The sequence below is a fragment of the Miscanthus floridulus genome, chromosome 8 (assembly GCF_019320115.1).
Source record: "Miscanthus floridulus cultivar M001 chromosome 8, ASM1932011v1, whole genome shotgun sequence".
Taxonomy (NCBI): Eukaryota; Viridiplantae; Streptophyta; class Magnoliopsida; order Poales; family Poaceae; genus Miscanthus; species Miscanthus floridulus.
Genome location: NC_089587.1, coordinates 182148465 through 182168009, shown reverse-complemented (window position 1 = coordinate 182168009; position 19545 = coordinate 182148465). Strand labels below are relative to the sequence as shown.

At 46.8% G+C, this 19545-nt stretch overlaps 2 protein-coding genes across 3 annotated transcripts; both read right to left on the bottom strand.

The window, feature by feature from the left end:
• Positions 1-56: 56 nt before the first annotated feature.
• LOC136477670 (protein FAR1-RELATED SEQUENCE 6-like) lies at positions 57-12006 on the bottom strand. 2 transcript variants are annotated; one of them, XM_066475907.1, is made up of 8 exons: positions 11033-12006; positions 10674-10921; positions 8461-10590; positions 8233-8346; positions 8050-8154; positions 7905-7955; positions 7740-7820; positions 57-366 (listed from the first exon to the last, which is right to left on the bottom strand). In XM_066475907.1, exons 2-7 carry the CDS (start codon positions 10854-10856, stop codon positions 7779-7781), a joined length of 2625 nt encoding a protein of 874 aa, XP_066332004.1. In that variant the 5' UTR covers positions 10857-10921; positions 11033-12006; the 3' UTR covers positions 57-366; positions 7740-7778. The 2 variants fall into 2 exon arrangements, with proteins under 2 accessions (XP_066332004.1, XP_066332003.1); XM_066475906.1 differs by having other exon boundaries at positions 7905-7961; positions 11033-12001.
• A 2245-nt stretch (positions 12007-14251) lies between these two features.
• LOC136470280 (uncharacterized) lies at positions 14252-17741 on the bottom strand. The gene is made up of 6 exons (XM_066468175.1): positions 17736-17741; positions 17036-17561; positions 16848-16963; positions 16567-16677; positions 16044-16107; positions 14252-15687 (listed from the first exon to the last, which is right to left on the bottom strand). Exons 1-4 carry the CDS (start codon positions 17739-17741, stop codon positions 16645-16647), a joined length of 681 nt encoding a protein of 226 aa, XP_066324272.1. The 3' UTR covers positions 14252-15687; positions 16044-16107; positions 16567-16644.
• Positions 17742-19545: the final 1804 nt, after the last annotated feature.

Here is a 19545-nt window from a genome sequence, read left to right as displayed (position 1 = left end):
ATACTATTTTGGATTAAAAAAAAAAAGCAAATCAAACCAGATTTAAGGGCACGCGAACGGTCTAGTCTGATTTTTGTCTGAAACTAACCGATAAGCTACACAATACGCGTCCTCTGCCACATTATCAAATCTGGCGCACATCAGGCAAAAAAAAGAAAACCTATTATTGAGCCAATGTTATGTACAGTTTGAACATTCATCCTAGCGACAGCAGCTAACAGTATCATATAACAAAAATGTTTTGATCCATTGGACCCTCTGCCAAGTTCTTGCCATCTGGAGCGCCAGTGCCACGTACAGCCTCGGTATCCTTAGGTTAGTTCAGGACTCAGGAAGTCATTACAGGAGCCTGAGAAGTCATGGTGCCTGAAATTACACAGGGAAACCTATTAAGGACGGATAACTGGTAAACCGGTACTGATGCTAACCAAGGTTTTAAATTGCAATTTTCACAGCCGTAAAAGCCAAGTTCAGAAATTTGTTATAGCCCAACTTTAGCCAGCTATTTAAAACATCGATGCTACATAGCTAGTAAGAACCATTGCAGATATATGTTTTATATAATTGTAAATTATTATCTAAGAAAGCAAACTACTGTGTTTCTGCTTTTGGAATCAGTTTAAAGCAGGAACTGGCTATGAAAATCTGATACATATTGGGAATGCATGCATCCTTACCAAGCTAATGAACCATTGGCACGGTATATAATTATTATTAATTGAAACAAAGGTATTCCATGCAGATCCATAGTTTCGGTGTTTTCGGACCATCGACTAGTAAATTTGTATTTACGCGTCTGGCTCGGATGGTGTGCTCGAAGGACAAAAGAGTTTATACGTGTTCGGGCAAAACGTCCCTACGTCCAGTTCGTTGTTGCTCGTGTTACGGGCACTTGGGTTGCAGTAAGGGTTACAAACAGGCGAGAGAGGAAGAGAATCCCAAGTCTTTGGTGAAAGGAGTGAACGGGTGCTGAGAGCTCGGTGCCGCTCAGCCGTGTGCTCTTGTCGTGCTCTTATTTTTCAGATCTCCCGTCCAGCTCTCCTCTTCATGGGGCGCCCTGCTTCCCCTTTTATAGGTGAAGGGAAAGCGTGGGTTACAGAGGAGGAAAAGAAGAAAAAAGAGAGAGAAGGCTTCCAGGGTTGCCGGGTCCTCCTTCATGCGGGCCCCGCCGATCCTGTAGATGTCAACAGGGACGGCTCCATGTCGCTGCCCCGCTTGTCACTGGCGCCATGCGCAGGCGTCATCTGCCGGTCATGGCGTTTCACTCCGTCTCAGCGGACGTCGTGGTGAACTGACGCACCTGTCAACGTCCGTATGAGGATTAGGCAGAACAGCACCGGCACGCCCGACACTATTCTTGATGTGAATCTCTACATATGGCCCGTCATGGCCACGGGTTACATCAAGGCATGCCAGCCTCTTCCTTGGCGTTAGAGTTTTGACCCAGGCCCATACGCTTTGGACCTGGAGTGGTTGGCGGCGATATGGATCCCCATCGGACGAGATGGAGCACGCGGCCTCGAGGTCAGGCGAGACGGAGCCCGCGGCCTTAGGGTCGGGCGAGACCTTTTAATATGTCTCGAGCCATCCGGGAAAGTCAGTGTGGGCGCTAACTTCCTTGCTTTTGGTATCCTTAATATCGATACCCGATAGTAGACTCCAAGCCTGCGGAGGAGTAGAATACTCCGTTGGAGGCTTTTCCGGACGGGACGACTCTAAGGGCCTTGGCCTTCTTTCTTAAGCTCGCGGCGTGTCCTGGTAGGACGACGATTCCCTTTTATCGCAATCGATCTTCTTTGGGCCAGGTAACCGTAGGATTCGGGAGGTCGAAAAGATTTTTCTTCATTCCGGTCCCTAGTATCCGATTGGTCCGCCGTCGTACTGCGACCGCGCGTTCGGTCTCCTTGTGAGTCCAACTTCCCTCGAGCCTCCGCGCGTAGCAGGGTTCGGTCGAGGGTCGGCTCGTCTTTGTGATCATCCCTCAAGCGTTTTTTCGATAAAACGGAGGGGCTGAGCCGTGCCACGTTTTTCCTAAATGGACGAAACATGGTGCTCGGTGAGCTGTTAACGGGCTAGTTCGAGTGGGGCCCGGCTTCCCGTTCGCGGGGGTTCGACATGGGTCAGTTGGTGACCGACTCCAGATTCTCAGTGGCCAATCCATATAGTTCTCGGGTCCGTTCGATCAGTCCCAAGGGCTCGTTGCCTTTCTTCGAGGCAAAACCATGGACTAGGAACCGACCAAGACACGAACATGGGCCGAGATGCCTGTGACGCTCGTGCACCCGGGTACTAGCCACTAGTGGGCCCACCCTTTCCACCCCTCACTCTAAGGGTGCCCCGAAGCGGCTGTGAACCCGTCGAAGGCCCAGCCTTCAAACTCCTGGGCCTGAATGGGCCGTAGGAGCGTTTTCAGCTCCGTATCCCTCTTTACCTGTAATGGTTTTCGCGCCTGTCTACACCGACGCCGAGCTGGACAACATCAAGAAGGAGGTGGCCCCTCTGGCACAGGACTTACCTGCCGAGATAGAGGATGAGATCATCCCCCAAAAAATTAGTTAGGTAGATAAGCCAGGCGACGAACTTGTAATGAGTGGGCAAACTCTTAAATTTTGTTATGGCCAAACAAATTTTTAGCTCTTCTCTACTTTTTTATAAAAAGGTTAATGCGTTCCGACCCTTTCCGTCGTTAAGCCTGTAAAGCTTGGGGTGCAGGTGAAAAAACTCGGATAACGCTGGTGAGCAAAAACGCCGTAACCGCTAGGGCATAGGTTTCTTGCAGTCCGACCAGTTTTACTCAGCGTTCGTTTCTGCAACCCTTGCTTCTAGATCTTAACGTGAGAAAGGGTCGGACACAGAGAATGTTTGCCGGGTAGATATACTCTTTAATGCGTTCTGACTCTTTCCGTAGTTAAGACTAAAAAGCTCGGGGTGCAGGCAAAAAACTCTGATCACGCTGGTGAGAAAAAAACATTGTAGCCGCTGGGGCGTAGGTTTCTTGCGGTCCGATCAGTTTTACTCAGCGTTTATTTCCGCAACCCTTGCTTCTAGATCTTAACGAGAGAAAGGGTCGGACATAGAGAATGTCTACCGAATAGATATGCTCTTATCAGCCCCCGAGTGAGGCCCGACCCCTTACCGTTGCTGGGGTCGAGTGTCACTAAAGATCGAGTCGATAGCAAAACCGATAAGAGAAAGTGTGCGTAGATTAAGGGTAAAAGCGACGTAGCTATTCGATGTTCCAGGCGTTGACGAAGACTTCGCCGTCGATGGTCCTAAGCTTATAGGTGCCTGGTCGAAGCACCTCCGCGACAACGTATGGTCTTTCCCACGGCAGAGAGAGCTTGTGGCGGTTCTTATTGCTCTGAACGAGGCAGAGCACCAGGTCCCCGACATTGAAGGCCCGACCTCGCACTCGACAGCTGTGGTTCCGACGCAACGCTTGCTAGTACTTGGCTAAGCAGAGGAGGGCAATGTCGCGCGCTTCATCTAGCTATTGGAGGCGCCTTCGTCGACGTCCTCGTCCCGCTTTGCCTTGCCCTTGGGACGGTCGAAAATCGCCCCGACCGCCTCCTCACCCGAGGCGTGGCTAGTGACGATGTCAAGGAGCTCCTTGATGGTTCGCGGGCCCTTACGTCCCAGCTTGTGAACCAGGAACTCGCAGTTGGCCCCATACAGAAAAGCTCCTATGATGTCAATGTCGGCGACGTCGGGCAGCACGTTGTACTACCGGGAGAAGCATCAGATATACCCACGAAGAGTTTCCCTAGACTTCTGTCGGCAATTCTTGAGATCCCATAGGTTCCTAGGACGCACGTATGTGCTCTGGAAGTTTCCCACGAAGATCTCTTTTAGGTCCGCCCAACTTTGGATTCGGTTGGGCGGAAGGTGTTCCAACCACGTTCGCGTCGAATTAGCCAGGAACAATGGAAGATTACGGATAATGAAATTATCACTATCCACTCTACCGGCTTGGCAAGCAAGCCGACAATCCTCGAGCCACAGTCCGGGGTTTGTTTCCCCGGAGTATTTCAGGATGTTGATCGACGGTCGGTACCGCGGTGGGAAGACGGCGTTGAGGATGTGTTGTCCAAAGGCCTGAGGTCCCTACAAGTCAGGGCTTGGGCTTCGGTCCTCGCCGCTGTCGTAGCGTCCGCCACGACGAGGGTGGTAGCCGCGGTTAGCCTCCTCCCTCTCATCGCCGCGAGCACGCCTACGGGCATCCAGGGTGTTTCGCGCACCACGGTGGAGGCCGAGACGCTCATGCACCGGGGGCCACGGCAAGCAGCCTGCCACCTCGCTGCGCTTGGTGGACTGACACGTCCCTGTCGGGTCGCTCTAAGGGCGCGCGCTTGCTGACGTTGAGCTCGCGTCGTCGAGACAACGAGCTCTCGGTCTGCTGCGCCGCCGCACGCTCGAGTAGCGTGCGAATCTCGTGATGGGCCCGACGATCCTCGGGTGTCGCAGGCTCCGAAATCCCCCGGAGCAAGGCCGCCACGGCAGCGATGTTCTGGCTTGCCCAGGTCAAGTGTGGTAGGGCTTCATCGTCCTCGATGATCCTTCGGTTCACGTCACGAGCCACGGCGCGTGCACGCCCACCGTCTCCGTGGCGCTCGATCTCTCGCTCGAGCTCCGCACGTTCCTGCTCGAGCTGGAGTCATGCTTCTTCGAGCTCTTGGTGCCACGCCCTCAGCTGCTCTACCCGCGGGCGAGGTGGGGCCCCTGCATCCCCATCGACCTCGTCGTCGAGGTCATCTATTGGGGTAGCCCCTCCCTCGTGGATGCTTTCGATGTATCCCTCGGGGGTACCTGCCATGAAACATTCTCGCGAGGGGTGATGGCTCCACCTGCTGGAGTCAGAGTCGGAGGGCGACTCCAATTCTCCCACGAGAAGGTCGTGGAAAGATTCCACAACGTATTCGGTCATCCCCACGAACTCGTCGTTCGTAGGGGATGGGGGCGTGCGCTGCGCCACAAGGTGACCAACAGTCTCTGCGGTGTTGCGCAGACCGAACGGGAGCGTTGTCGGGACGCTCCGGACGAGGTATTCTGGGGGAGAGCGGCTCTCCTCCGGCAAGCTGCGTCATGACGTTGGCGAACGAGAAGGTGAGGCGGCGCAGGTCCTCCCGAGATGGTCGAGGTCCTAGGAAGGCGCCGAGCTGGCGCTCTAGCCTCCGGTAATCGAAGCCGAGAAGCAGGTCGCTCCCGGGGGCACGGGTCTCCGGTGCGTGCAGCTGCAGCTCCTTAAGCGTCTCGGCGATCGCGTTGAGGCCGACGGAGTGGAGAGGCTGGACGGCGACGGAAACCTACGCCAACTCTTCCTCTGTCGTAACGATGAAGTCCAGGTTCCCGAAGCGCACGTGCGCGCCCGGGACCCAACTAACGCCGTGACTAGCCATCCGAGGCCTGATGTGGACGTCGAGACGCGCAAAAAGCCCCTACCTGGCGCACCAATTGTCGATGTTTTCGGACCACCGACGAATAAATTTGTATTTACACGTTTAGCTCGAATGGTGTGCTCGGAGGACACAAAAGTTTATACTGGTTCGAGCGGAACATCCCTACGTCCAGTTCGCTGTTGCTCGTGTTACCAACATTTGGGTTGCAGTAGGGGTTACAAACAGGCAAAAGAGGAAGAGGATCCCAAGTCTCTGATGAAAATAGTGAACGGGTGCTGAGAGCTCGCTTGCCGCTCAGCCGTGTGCTTGTGTCTCTAGTTTTTCAAATCTCCCGTCCAGCTCTCCTCTTTGTGGGACGCCCTGCTTCCCTTTTTATAGGCGAAGAAAAAACGCAGGTTACAGAGGAGGAAAAGGAGAAGAACGAGAGAGAGAAGGCTTCTAGGGTTGTCGGGTCCTTCTTCTCCTTCATGCAAGCCCCGCCGATCCTGTAGATGTCAACAGGGACGGCTCCATATCGCGGCCCTACTCGTCACTGGCGCCATGCGCAGGCATCATCTGCCGATCATGCCGTTCCACTCCGTCCCGGCGGACGTCGTGGTGAACTGACGCGCCTGTCAGCGTCCGTACGATGATTAGGTAGAACAGCACCGGCACACCCGACACTATTCTTGATGTGAATCCCCAGGTATGACCCGTCATGACCACGGGTACCTAGCCACGGGTTACATCGAGGCGTGCTAGCCTCTTCCCTGGCATCAGAGTTTTGACCCAAGCCCATACGCTTGGACCTGGAGTGGTTGGCAGCGGTATGGGTCCCCGTCGGACAAGACGGAACCCACGTCCTAGAGGTCGAGCGAGACGGAGCCCAAGACCTTGAACGAGACGGAAACCGCGGCCTTGGGGGCGGACGAGACAGAGCCCGCACCCAAGGGGTCGGACAAGACGGGACCCGCGGTCTCGAGGTCGGGCGAGACGGAGCCCGCGGCCTCAGGGTCGAGCGAGACGGAGCCCGCGACCTCGAGGTCGGGCGAGACAGAGCCCGCGGCCTTGGGGTCGGGCGAGACCTTTTAATATGTCTCGAGCCATCCGGGAAAGTCAGCGTGGACACTAACTTCCTTGCTTTGGGTATCCTTAATATCGATCCCCGACACATAGTTTCACAAGGGTACAGTGTATGATCAAAGTTCATGTTATAAATAAAGCCTTGGGCAAAAAGACAACACTACAATACTAAACAACAATTAGGCTCAAAAATCATGTCGTAGTGTATGACTGCATCTACGGTCATAACTATATGTGAAGCTGAGAAATCATCGCTGAACTCAGGTGTAAAGAAATTATCATGGTAAAAATTTATGTCTAGAGATGCATGACTACCATAACTAGCAATAGTGTAGGTAATACAAAATAGTGAAGTTATCATGTGATAAACCATGGCGATCGGTTTGAAATAAGCTCTATGGCGCCATGCCAGAAAAAAAAATGCAGAAACTACAAGGATCTCTTCTTCCCTCATCACATCTGTGAGCGTGTGACCCAGACATGGCATATAGCACACTCAAGTGCTGAGTACTTTCGTAGCAATGCAAAATAAGCTTGAAGTGGTGGTTTTTTCTAATGAAACAACAGGGGCTCTGATCTTGATTAAAAGAAGGGGTGGGAAAAATCCTGATGTTACTGAGTTTGTGTATAAAAAAAATATTAGAACGAGTGATGAAAATGCATCACAGTTCATGTGTTTTGTTCAAGTCCTTCAAACAAGAATTCGTATTTAGGTCCCTAATCTTGTAAAGGAGTGTCGAGTTAAGTCCAAACCCAACTTCAATTATTAACTATCAATTGCATCTTGCTGTGACAGTGTATAAAGTTAAAGTGTAGCTATACTTTTGCTGGATAATATTAAACAATGCTATATAAACATACCAAAAGCATGTAATAGTCTGTCCACATTGAAAGATGTTCGATTTTTCTATTTATTCCACACGATGACCATTGGTCAGAAAATAATATAGATAGATTGAAAACTCTAAAAGAAAACAATATAGATTGAACCAAAGATGTTATGTCACGACCAATTAAGCAAATTTTGGACCCCATTGACAATATAACACAGTTAAGGTGTGGGACTCAATTCTTCAAGAACCCAAGTGGCATACCCATGCAAGTTAACTCAAATACCTATATATATCAAAGTAAATAAGGAATAGCATTTCTCACAGAATATGCATGGGCACAATTCTGAACCAAGAAAAATAAAAAGTCTTAAAGGTTGGCACTTGGAGGATGATGGAAAAATTAAACAAGACACATAGCTACATGGATAAGAAAAAGCTGACACGTTACCTAAAGTTTAACTGAAATAATTGGAGCAATGAATATGCACTACCCTGCTCTTCGCGTAGGAGTTCTTAGCACTGGATTATCCTGCAACATGGCCATATGAGTCATTTTCAGACAGATATCCATAGATAAACTTCAAAGTCAAGAACCAAGATTGACTAGAAATACCTGCAGCATTGGGTGGTAAACCCACTGATTCCCAAACCCATGTGGTTCTGCCTGCACCTAAAAAACAAGGTGTCAAAAAAAAATAGTTGCAAACAAAGACAACTATACGAAATTATCAAGACATGGCCAATTGTATGACAGAAACCTGTATAAAATTGTTCTGCTGCATCCTTTGGTGGCTGGGCACTTGATGCTGGTGATTAATATCCATTCCAAAATGATTACCAAATGAGAGATTTGGTATTCCTTCCTGTGTAAGTTTGCAGCGAGACTTTATCAAATATATGTAGTATTAATAGCAGCGGCAAACAAAAATAATAATGTGTACCATTAAATCAATGCCTCCTTGAACTCCCATGTGAGGACCTTCAAGATGGGAGGCAGAAGACGGCCCTTGGATCATATTTGTATTGTCTCTGACAAATGATGACCGTAGGAAATCCTGCTCAACAAGAATATCCATGAACAACAAAAGGGGTATTCATATTATATTAACTGAAGTGTGGGTCTGAGGCTCATGAATATACTCTCGAGAAAAAAGGGAACTGAGACTGACCTGTTCTTTATTTGGCTGTGTTACGGTGTCATCATTAGATTCTGTCACTTTCTTCGGTGGCCGACCACGGCGCTTTGCATGGGCTGACTGAGAATTCTTTACTCCCTCTGAAAACTGAGGACTAAAAAGGCCTTGACCATTTTCTTGTGCATCAGCCTCAAAGGAAAGAAGCATTGGCTGCCTGTCTCTAGCAGGCAGTCCATCATCCAGAAGAGATCTTTCCGCTTCTCTCAGTAACTTCAGAGCAACAAGGTACCTACTCTCAGATACAAACCCTAGATTGAGCAGCTGACTACATTGTGTGAACAAATAATCAGAGCGCTCAACAATGTCACTAAGGGGCATTTCATTAGGTTTCTTTGCGTTAGAATATAATTTCTTATAATCCCTTCTCCAGCGATCAAGAACATAATCTTTTGGGATCTCAAATATCTCCTGCAACTTCAACACAGACAGTGCATGTCTACACAGGATGCCAGTGAACTGAACGAAACCACATTCACACTCAATTTCAACTTTGGGCTCTTCTTTACAAAAGTAAACTTCATAGGTCCTGCTCTCTGTGTCCTTTCCATCTTCCATGTATGAGCATTCTTTCACTTCAAAAGTAACAAGTCGGCCATCAACTTTAATTGGCATACCATCGCAATACATTGTTGCTTTCAACTCATCTTGAAATTTTCTGAACATGTTTATTGTGTAGGCTTTGGCCAGCTGTTCTTCCATGTAGAATTTTGTTACAGTCAATGGAGACCTATGGGAAGATTCTTCATCTGCTTGCCACTCCTTCTTGTATTTGTTCTCTAATATCATCTCATATTTACTGAAAAATTGCTTCAAAGAAGTTTTTGGGTACACAAACCCATCATAGTACGAGGAAATAGACTCCCCACGCTGTGAAATAGACATCCCTGCCCAGAATTTATCTCTCAGATATGCAGGTGCCCAGAGTTGGCGATGCTCATAAAGGGAACTGAGGCACCCGTTTTCTCCAAGTCCATGTTCCTCGATAATCTTCTTCCAGTCCATTTCAAACTCTGGGATCTTCAAAGACCCATATGTTACTTTCTTCAGTGCTTTCTTGATTGTTTTAAAATCTGCATGTTCTTTCAAGTTCTCTGCTACATCTTTCATAATTCGATACAGGCAAAGGCGATGTCTAACTTCAGGGAGAACTTCTTGAACAGCATCTAGAATAGCATTGTAATGTTCAGTGATGATTGCCTTTGGGCAGAGACCCTTCATACATGATAAAAAAGCTCTAAATAACCAAGCATAACTATCAGCACTTAGATCTGATAGTAAACCAGCACCAAACAGAACAGGCTGACCATGGTTATTCATCCCAGTGAAGAAAACAAGTGGCAAATCATATTTTTCTGTCAAGTATGAGGTGTCAAAGTAAACAACATCATGACCAAAGTAATCATTCGCTGCCCGTGACCTAGCATCACTCCAAAATAAGTTCCTCAAACGGCCCTGATTATCCAAATCTACTGAGTAGAAGAAGTAAGGATTCTTGTTCTGCATAGTCCCAAAAAACTTCTGGATATATTCATCGTCTCCTTCCCCAAATTTAAGCCTTCCTATCTCCGTGAAGTTCACTTGCTCTTTTTCAGCTGGAATGTTCCTGCGACCCTTCAGTCGTGAGGCAGATCCCCCATTCTTGGCATCTGTTAGCTTTTTATAACAATTAATGAGTGATGTAGAGGACTGGTTTAGTGGATGGTTGTGCTCGAGCTTAGCATCATCAATATGAAGCCATCTATCTTGCCTTAACTTCAAAGAGATCCTTGCTGGACAATTTATCTTGGTCGACTCTCTCGATAGATAGCACGCATTTGCTCTCCCTCTCCCAGCTCGACTACATCCAATCACCAACCTTCGGCACACCCCTGACTTTAAATAAGACGACTTCAGAATGATCGCTGAAAACCGAGAATCCTCAGCATATTGTTTATAGTACTTGAGAGCATCATCATAAGTTTTGAATCTCAGCCCAACACGCGGTGCGTTCTCATCCACCTTACCCTCCCCATCATCTTCCTGCCCGCTATCATTATCATCCACGAGTATCACCTCCTTGCCCTCATGCAGCGGCACCTCCTTGGGCGAAATCCCTCCCAAATCCTAGTGACAAAGCAAAGCATTACAAGTTTCCATAGCAGTCAGCACCAAAAATAAACATTCAAACTAACCTACACCTCTCTAACCTGGGGCACCTCAACTCTTTTCAGCACTGCGCCATTGCCATGTAACTCTGCGTCATTACCATGTACCTCTGCGCCATTGCCATGTAGCTCTGCGCCATTCCCATCCACAAGAATAGACACATCGGCGAGTGTTGCCTCCCTCGCCAACTCTTCTAACATGGGGGCGGGCACACCATGGGACATGAGGGTTCAGTTTAGCTGAACCCTAAAAATGGAAAAGTGCAACCACACCTGATTGACCTTGTGCCCTGAAGAAGAGGAAGAACAGATTCATACCATAAACTGAACGGGATTCAGTAAGCAGGCAAACCATGCTGCAATCAAATTAGCAAACAAAAGGCCGTCAGAATAAGACCAACCCTAGGGAAATCCCTCGAAGCAAGTCTTCTGGCGGCGCTGGCGACCTCCGGCTCGGCTGCGGGCGCCGCCTGCGGGCTCCGAGTACTGGCGACGAGCCGGACTGCGGACCACGGTCGGAGTCGCAGGGGTACGCGGCGATAGCGGTGCAGAGGGCGGCTGCGGCGGAGTCGCGGGCGTCGGAGGGCGGCGGCGCGGGTCGCGGGGGTCGGAGAGCGGCGTCGCGGGGGGTCGGAGGGCGGGGATGCGAGAGGCGACGGCGAGAAGATGGGATAAAGAAATGAGATGTCCACTGTGTATATGATGTTCGATGATATATTCTAAGATGCTCACATATTGCACATGTGATGTTCTACTGTGTAATTTATAATGTTTCCATAGTTTTTTATTCTCTTACGTATTTTGTTACAATGTTAACGTAGTATATATATATGTATGTCCTATCACGTATTTTGTTATATTCACGTTACATAATTGTGATGTTTTGTAATTATCTTTGAGTGAGATTTAATAGAAGAACATATGTCTTATATAATGTATTTTATTATGCTCCTGAAATATTTTATTTTTAAAATTTAAAACATTTGTCTTTAGAGGGCCTAGAACATCGTATATGCTTAATAAAAAAATATTATATCTTCATCAAAAAAATTATTTAATATTTTTTAAAATATAAAGTGATATCTTACATTGAAGGATTTATTGTAAGAAACACTATGGTGCAATCGTAATTTAAATTTAAAATTTAGTTTAAGAAATACAACTTTTAAAACTTTGAAACGCGATATGGATGATGTGAGCAAAAGTATTCACCTGCATGTGCTTTCTCTGTATACGCGCTGCTTAGCCACCTGCTTTTTTTACACGGCCCAAGTATAGTCTTTCGACCTCTATAACAAACCGTAAGCATTATTAATTTCTAGTCGGCGCATGATTGGGTGCCACTCTGGTCAGCGCATATCAGCCCCCGATGATATCGCCTTCCTAATCTAATCTAACGCTATATTTCCAAATCAAATAGATCCAGGATTTGCCCACTAAATTCCACATCAACCCACCCAACTCATAGATTGAGGTGAAACATGGACATCCAAACAAGACTAAAAGAAGAAGAAATTGATGTAGGTTCCGATAGATCTCCACTATACTAGCGCCGGTAGAAGGCTAGGTAGAGGAAGAGGGTGAGGCCTCCCGATGAGAAACGGTTTTGGGTTTCGGTGAAGTAGGCATGGCTTCCCATTGGTGACCGAACTAAGGTGGATCGATGATGGCGGTGGGCGTGGGATTTACAGATACATTCTCATACAAGAGATAATTGAAATACAATTGATGAGGTTCTGTTGCCCAATAAACAAGACCTCCAGATGTGATGGTTTAACTCAATGTGAAAGGTTTTCATTTTCAACACAACCTGCGTAGTTTTCCAAATTCTATTTTGAAAGATTTATAGTTCAACACAAAGAGCTTCTCTTGACTCTGAGTTTATCGATTTCTAGCGTATTTTTTAAAAAAGAAAGAGAAATAGCTTAGGTACCGTTTAGTTCCACTTCATTTTGCAAAATTTTTCAAGATTCCCCGTCACATCGAATCTTTGGACGCATGCATGAAGTATTAAATATAAATAAAAAATAAAACTAATTACACGGTTTAGACGAAATTCACGAGACGAATCTTTTAAGCCTAATTAGACTATAATTGGACACTAATTGCCAAATAACAATGAAATTGCTACAGTACCATTTCCCAAAAAATTTCTCCAACTAAACAAGGCCTTAGAGTAACTCCAAGAGTCTCTTTGTATCATTTCTAATTTATTGGAATGGAGATGTTGGTGAAAAAACCTCTAATTGACCTCTTTAATCGGTTCTTCGAATATAGACATCATTTATTCTAGATTTTTCGCTAGCCATGGAGAGCGAGGATGGCTCTCTAGAGTGCACACCAGATATAAAAAGCTGGATATAAAGATATAAAAAGTGATTTTTTTTACTCAATTGATTCTCTAATTCATGATTTAGAGAGAAAATTTTAGAAAGACTCTTAGAGATGCTCTTAGAGCGTAAGATTACTTTAGAAACCAAAGCCACTATGGAGGAGTATCCCTCCTAAATAGGACCTTAGAATATCTCCAAGAGTTTCCAAAACCCACTCAATCTTGATTTTTTTGGGTAAGATAAAAAAAACTGCTCTCCAACAACTACCTACCTTAGATAATCTCCAAGAGCCTTTTTAAATCTCACTATCTAAATCATCATTTAGAGAGTCATTCGCATAAAAAATGATTTCTATATCTTTTCGTTCTCTTACAGATTTCCTATATCTCATGCGCACTAAGTCATTCTCGTCTTCTATTTTTTGCTAGCGAAAAAACAGAATAGAAGATGGCTATATTTGGATGATCATTCGGAGAAGCTACTGGAGGATAGTTTTTCATCAAAATCTCTATTTCTAACATTTAGGAAGGATATGATACAGAGAGTCTCTTTGAGTTACTCTTAACTCCCAATCTTTTCGCACTTGGCAAAATTAGCCGCGGAAATATACGCGTGCCTACCGGTCCGCCAATTTGAAGGTAGAAAGATGTGGGGGAAGAATAAAGAGTTGGACAGGGTTCCAAACGTAAATATACAAGCGAAAAAGAAAGTATAAAAGTGGTTCGGGTGATTGACAGTAGTCTAGGATTCCTAATGCAAAATTGTATTCTATATTTTAGGAGCAGGATTTTGAAAACTGTCGAAGAAGGTCAACAAATATACACCCAACTTTTTAAGCCATTTGGAAAACTCATTGATTTATCAATTGATTTTTTGAGAACTATTGCAAATGCTCTTAGATGTTAACCTACTTCTTATTTTTAATTCAGGAATGGCAGGCCTAGTGCGGTGGTGAGAGCTGTCTCACCAGGCTCTCCATAGATTTTACGGAGGAAAGCTTGCCTCGATTTTTCCCTTCCCCATACTCCACTCATGTAGAAGCCTCCGACAGTGGATCTGCCCCCCCCCCCCGGTTATGATTTAAAAAATACATTACAAGTTAACGAGCAGCCTGTTCGCTTGCTCGTAAACGATCGTAAATTTTCAGTCGGGAACAGTGTTTTTCTCTCACACCAAACTAGCCAGCAGTAAATAATCCACGATCGTTTGCGGCCTCCCGAACAGGCCGGAGATTTGTAGGGACCATACTAGCCAGAACCCCCGCGCGCTGGTAGGCAGTGTAAGAGTGATAGGTGCGTATGGATTCATTTTTGTTTGGATGTAGTGACAGAAGCATAAAAATTTTGTATATGACCATTCAGCAGCGGGTCTGAAAACGTAAAGGACAATGAACCATGTATGTGCACATATTGCAACAAAATTACGTATTTTTACACATAGGAGCAGCGCTGCAATAGTAGGAGCAATGTTGGTCTCGCCAACGGCAAACGTAGCTAGCTGGCAAAATATTAAAGCTACATGTTAGCTGACCAAAAGGCGGATGGCTCTGTCTTGTTCTCTCCTGACTCAAGGACGATTGCTTGCTATGTAGATAGCTAAAATGAGGCCACCAAAACATATGGAATAAATGATTTGAGGTTAAGAACAGCCTTGTACTGACAAAATAGTTATGGATGATGTCATGAACAATTGTGCAAGGAAATTATTACTCCCTCTGTCCCTTTTTTTGGGTCGTTTTGGCTATGGTTCAAACAGTCCAGGTTCAGAGCATTGTTCACGTATTTGCATGTCACTTGTGTCCAGGTTCATTGATTGTCTCGTGTATCTAGGAGGAGGCTCAATCGACGGAGAAAAAGGGACAGAGGGAGTACCTTATAAGATGTGGAGCACGTATTATATATCATGGAACAAAAGGGATCTGTAGAAGGGGAACAAAGGCTTTGCGATCCTTACATGGATGGCATACAGTATGGATCAAACCTGAAGTAGAAAGAGAAACATTAGAGAATAGATAATTAGAGACAGCTGCTGTTAGAAAGAAATGAGTACAGCGGCAACACTTGGTTAGGCTAAGCATAACTATTAGAGGAAATATTATTAGCCTATATGCAAGGAGCTGTTTAGTAGCATGAATCATAGGAAAAGGCGCAATTTAGACATTGCATAAAGCCTGTGCAACTCTTACATGAGGATATGTTGACTACTACAGGCACGGATACGTTCCTCATTCCAAAACAGAGCAGTACAAATAAAGAGGTGAGGAAACCGTGCCTGCAATTTGTAGAGCAAAGAAAGAAAGGAACTAATAGTTCAGAGATAATAGAACCAAATTTAGATAGTTGGCTGTTTGCGCTCACCAGCATGAGCGATGGCCATAAAGAATCGATTGCGGGGATGATCAGACAGTATATAACAACGGATTTAGCCCCCACAAAGAAATCTCAAGTGTAACAACTTTGAACAAACATGAATAACCACAGCCTGCTTTGACTTCAAACACATAATACGATTTTATTATCCCGAAAGAGTTGGACCAAATGCCCCTAACTGATAAGCTTCACATTGTTATATAATCTTTGAATTCCATTCTGTTTAAATACCCTGCAGTCTTTATCTTCTATGTTTCCGAAGAGAACTTCCTTTGACCCCAGGAAACATGGTTGGAAGGTATCGGTTTTCTTGATTGATTATTAATAGCCTGTATCTATGCAGCGGTCTGCAAGCTTCGGTATAAAAAGAAACAGTGCATGTAACACGGAGCATTATAAGGGGAAAAACATCCTTAAGACTCAACATGTTGAGTAAAAATTCTAAGACTTTGAAGATATATACCCTTATCAACAGTGTTACTTGACAACATTAAAATGTACCTATATGTTCAGGCATCATGAGTAACAAATCCCATAGATTACAAAGCGTTCTCACTACAGAAATGTATGACCATGAAAAGATATGTGAAATGTGCAAAATGACATTCACCTAAACATTTGAAAGAATATGAAAATACAAAAGAATCATGATAGCTTTGTTACCAAGAGAAGTTCATGAATGAAGTTTTTGCGGCAGGTTAAGGGCTAACCTTTACTGCCATACAGTCGCTGGATCCATCGTCCTTTTGTCCTATAAACATCAACCTCTCATTGCTTTTCAGGTTCAAATAATCAACGTAAGCACAATAATACAATGACAATGAGATGGTTAGGCATGCAAAAGCTCTCATGTACCAAAGAACTGCTAGACTCTTGATTTGCAATAATACTGATGGATGAAGTATTATAACAAAAGCACAAATTCTGGATTTGAAAAAGCTACCAGACCACTGGTAGTTGGCAGTACCCATGTACTTATTCATAGCTGGTTACTGCAAAATAACTATTTCCAAGAGGTGCTGAGCTGGGATTTTTGTAAACAAAAATAGAAGAACAGTAAGCTGTTGTGGTTTGGTATGATTTTCTGATATTATGGCACCTAATGGCAGGGCCCATCTAGCAGGGAATGAAATAATATTGCATTGATGGTTTATTTTTGGGAAAATAATTAACCTGAAACCTATAAAACATTAATGCAAGTCTGAAATAAAGGAACTGGTGTGGTTGTTTTACCTTTATATTCAGAAGTTGCAAGGAGGCATATCCTTTTCAGTTTGCTTTAGGCAGCCATATAATATTTTGTTGCCATTGCTAATTATGAGGAGCGAACAGCATAGTCAAGGTCTATGACAGGTAGAGAATGAAACACATTCAGAAGAAGATTCATGGCGCTAGTGAGGCATGAGACATTTATCCAAATTTTCCGGAATCTGACCTTTCATGGCCTAATCCAACAGGGGAAATCATATACAAATACAAATAGAACAAAAGGGATGGTGTGAAATAAACAGGACCTGCAAAGCAGCGTGTATGTCTCCATGAAGAAAGACGAACCCCAGGCTGAGATCCCTTGATTGGATAACAATTTTCGGGCATTCACTGTCCAATGACGTGATTGTGAAGTAACATCCTTTAGCAACATGGTCAGGTTTCAAATAAGCTAAAAAATCCTCAGGAAAGCAGACCCTGTAACATAGGTTACCTTGAGGGTATTTCAATGAGCACATGGTGGGCGCCGTCGATGTGGGTCTCCGAGTGGCCCAGATGGCTGGTGCAGCTTCGGGTCTGAGCGACATCTTGGCCTCGACGCGGGAGAACCCGAGTGCGGAGCGGACGTGGTCGCCGAAGACGCCGTGGAGGAGTGGCCCAGATGGCTGGTGCAGCGGCGTCTTGGCCTTGGAGCGGGAGGACCCGAGTTTGGAGCGGACGTAGTCGCCGAAGAAGCCGTGGAGGAAGACACGGCGGAGGAGCTGGTTTGGCCGAAGAAGCCACCGGCCATGGAGGTTAGGCCGGATTTGGTCCCGGCCATCGCGGGCGCCGACGCCGCTGCTGGAAAGGGCCGGTGGCGCCACGACAGCTTTGAGGCGGGAGAAAACCTGCCTACCGTCGTGGCGGCGGCGGCGGCGGTGCTCCGATGGGGTCGCGTCGCAGGCGGCGGAGGTTGCAGGAGCGCCGGGTTTCGTCGCTGCCGTCGCCGCTGCGGCGTTTTTTTTACGGTTATTTTGATTCTAAGCATTACAATTTTAGTGCTTTGGACATTTGCCATTACAGTTCAGCTATTTAGAAATTTACCATTATAATTGTTGAAGTGGCTGATAATTATTATTATGGACATATCCAACGCCCTTAGGCCCACCTGCAGGTGTTGCATGCATACTGTATTTCCGTATAGACCGAATTACCCTCATGGACAAAAGGATAAGGCATCCTGGCCATACGACCGATTCAGCCCCGAAGACGAACCCTACCAGCTCGATTCGTTTCTCGGCGGCGGCTGCTCTCCAGGCCAGTGCGGGCGCAGGTGGCCGACGGCGGCTCTCCAAGCCGGCGCGAGCGCAGGCGGGTGCCAGGCGTAGGTGAGCACCACACGCAAGTGCTTGAAGCAGGATCAAGCAACGAATAGAGAAAAACAGATGCAAGAAGCTAACTTTTTGACCAATCAAAATTAAGGACAGATTCACCTTGGCTCACGACGAGCTCTGCTCGGCGCTGGACGAGCGCACAGAGCTGATGCGCTTGATGCTGGTCTGCAAGCACCGCGACGAGCAGCAAACGAAAAACCAGTAGCCGGACTCCTCTGCCTGGGTATCGAACTATGGGACCTGAGTCCGACTCCCAGCGCGGGAACACAAGAGGCAAAAACACGAACAGAGAGAGAGAGAGATCGATCACAAGAAACAGAGGAAACCGGACAGCTCTCAAAGGGCACCGCCTGGAGCAGGATGGTGCACCGCCTGGGAGAGAGCGGTGAACACAGCACCGTCCAGTAACAGCCGATCAGAAACAAGAGAAAAGAGAGGGAGAACGAAGCACGGCACAGAGAGAAATCGGTCTCGAAGACCTGGAGCGACGGGCGGGCCTCCTTGCCGCTCGGGCCAGCACCGCATGGAGCCTGGCGAGCGCTCGGCTGCTGGCTGGCATGCTCCGCAGGAGAAGGCAAGCGCCTGCTCTGGCCTGGGGACGGGCGCTGCTCAGACGAGCACGCTCGGTGCTAGAGCACCAGCACTGGTAGCGCTGCTGTCTCCACCCATCGATCGGAGCCTGTGCCTCATGAACAGAAAGACCGAGAACAAAGAACAGGCAGACGAGCGGCCACAACGATCAAACAAAAACCGACCCAAATCAAAAGCTCTTGAGCCCAAATTTTGCACACATGAAATTCAACTTGATACAAACCTATTCCCAAAAAATCATCACCTGGATTGACTTAAACTCCGAGAAAAATCAAATCGCAGTCAAGACGAAAATGGGGAAAAACTAAGAACACGGATGAACAAACGAATCTCAGAGGGCACGAGGAGGATTCGGGCCTCCTTTCCCATTCCAAATCTCAGAGAATACACCACAAAATATTTAGATTTAGGACCTCTATTAAGAACCCTAAGGGAGAGAAAACTTATGAAGAAGGGGGAATGATAGTGGGAGAGAGGCGGTCGTCGTAGGTGGCGCAGGTGAGCGCAGGCAGCGTAGGCTCAGACAGGAGCTGCGGTGGGCACGGCGATGCAGTGACCCCGATGGTTGGGTCACCTGCTATTCCTAGGAAGTTCCGGTGTTCTTCCCATTCACAAAAATCTCAGTAAACTATCTCTGTGTGGCTGCCTCTGGCACCGACGCCCACAGTGCCTGCTCTAGCCACCAGCGCTGTAGCACCTGCCTTCACAGCGACCGCATGCGCAAGTTGCGCCCCCCACGACTGCCTCCGCAATGTCCGCCCGCCGCAACGGCCTCCGCAACGTCCACCCGCCTCTGCCGCATCACCTATGCCCGCCACTGCCGCGCCACCTGCGGCCGCCGCGCCTGCCTCCGTAGTTGAAAGGATCAAGATGCCCAAAAGGGAGGTGAATTGGGCTAATTCTAAATTTTCTTGCAATAATTAAATCCTACGGTTAGCCCAATTAACCTCTTATGCCTAGAAAAGTATTTATATTACTCTAACGCACAAAGGACTTGCAACATATGTTCTAAACTTACTCTAGCATGGCAATTCTATGA

Coding starts and splice junctions, on each gene's coding strand:
- LOC136477670 (XM_066475906.1), bottom strand. CDS start 10,856: ATGTCCCATGGTGTGCCCGCCCCCATGTTAGAAGAGTTGGCGAGGGAG. Junction 10,591..10,673: donor AAAGAGTTGAGGTGCCCCAG/GTTAGAGAGGTG, acceptor CTTTGTCACTAG/GATTTGGGAGGGATTTCGCC. Junction 7,962..8,049: donor AGCAGAACAATTTTATACAG/GTTTCTGTCATA, acceptor CTTGTTTTTTAG/GTGCAGGCAGAACCACATGG.
- LOC136470280 (XM_066468175.1), bottom strand. Junction 16,964..17,035: donor CTCATTGAAATACCCTCAAG/GTAACCTATGTT, acceptor ATGTTGCTAAAG/GATGTTACTTCACAATCACG. Junction 16,678..16,847: donor ACATACACGCTGCTTTGCAG/GTCCTGTTTATT, acceptor TACCTGTCATAG/ACCTTGACTATGCTGTTCGC.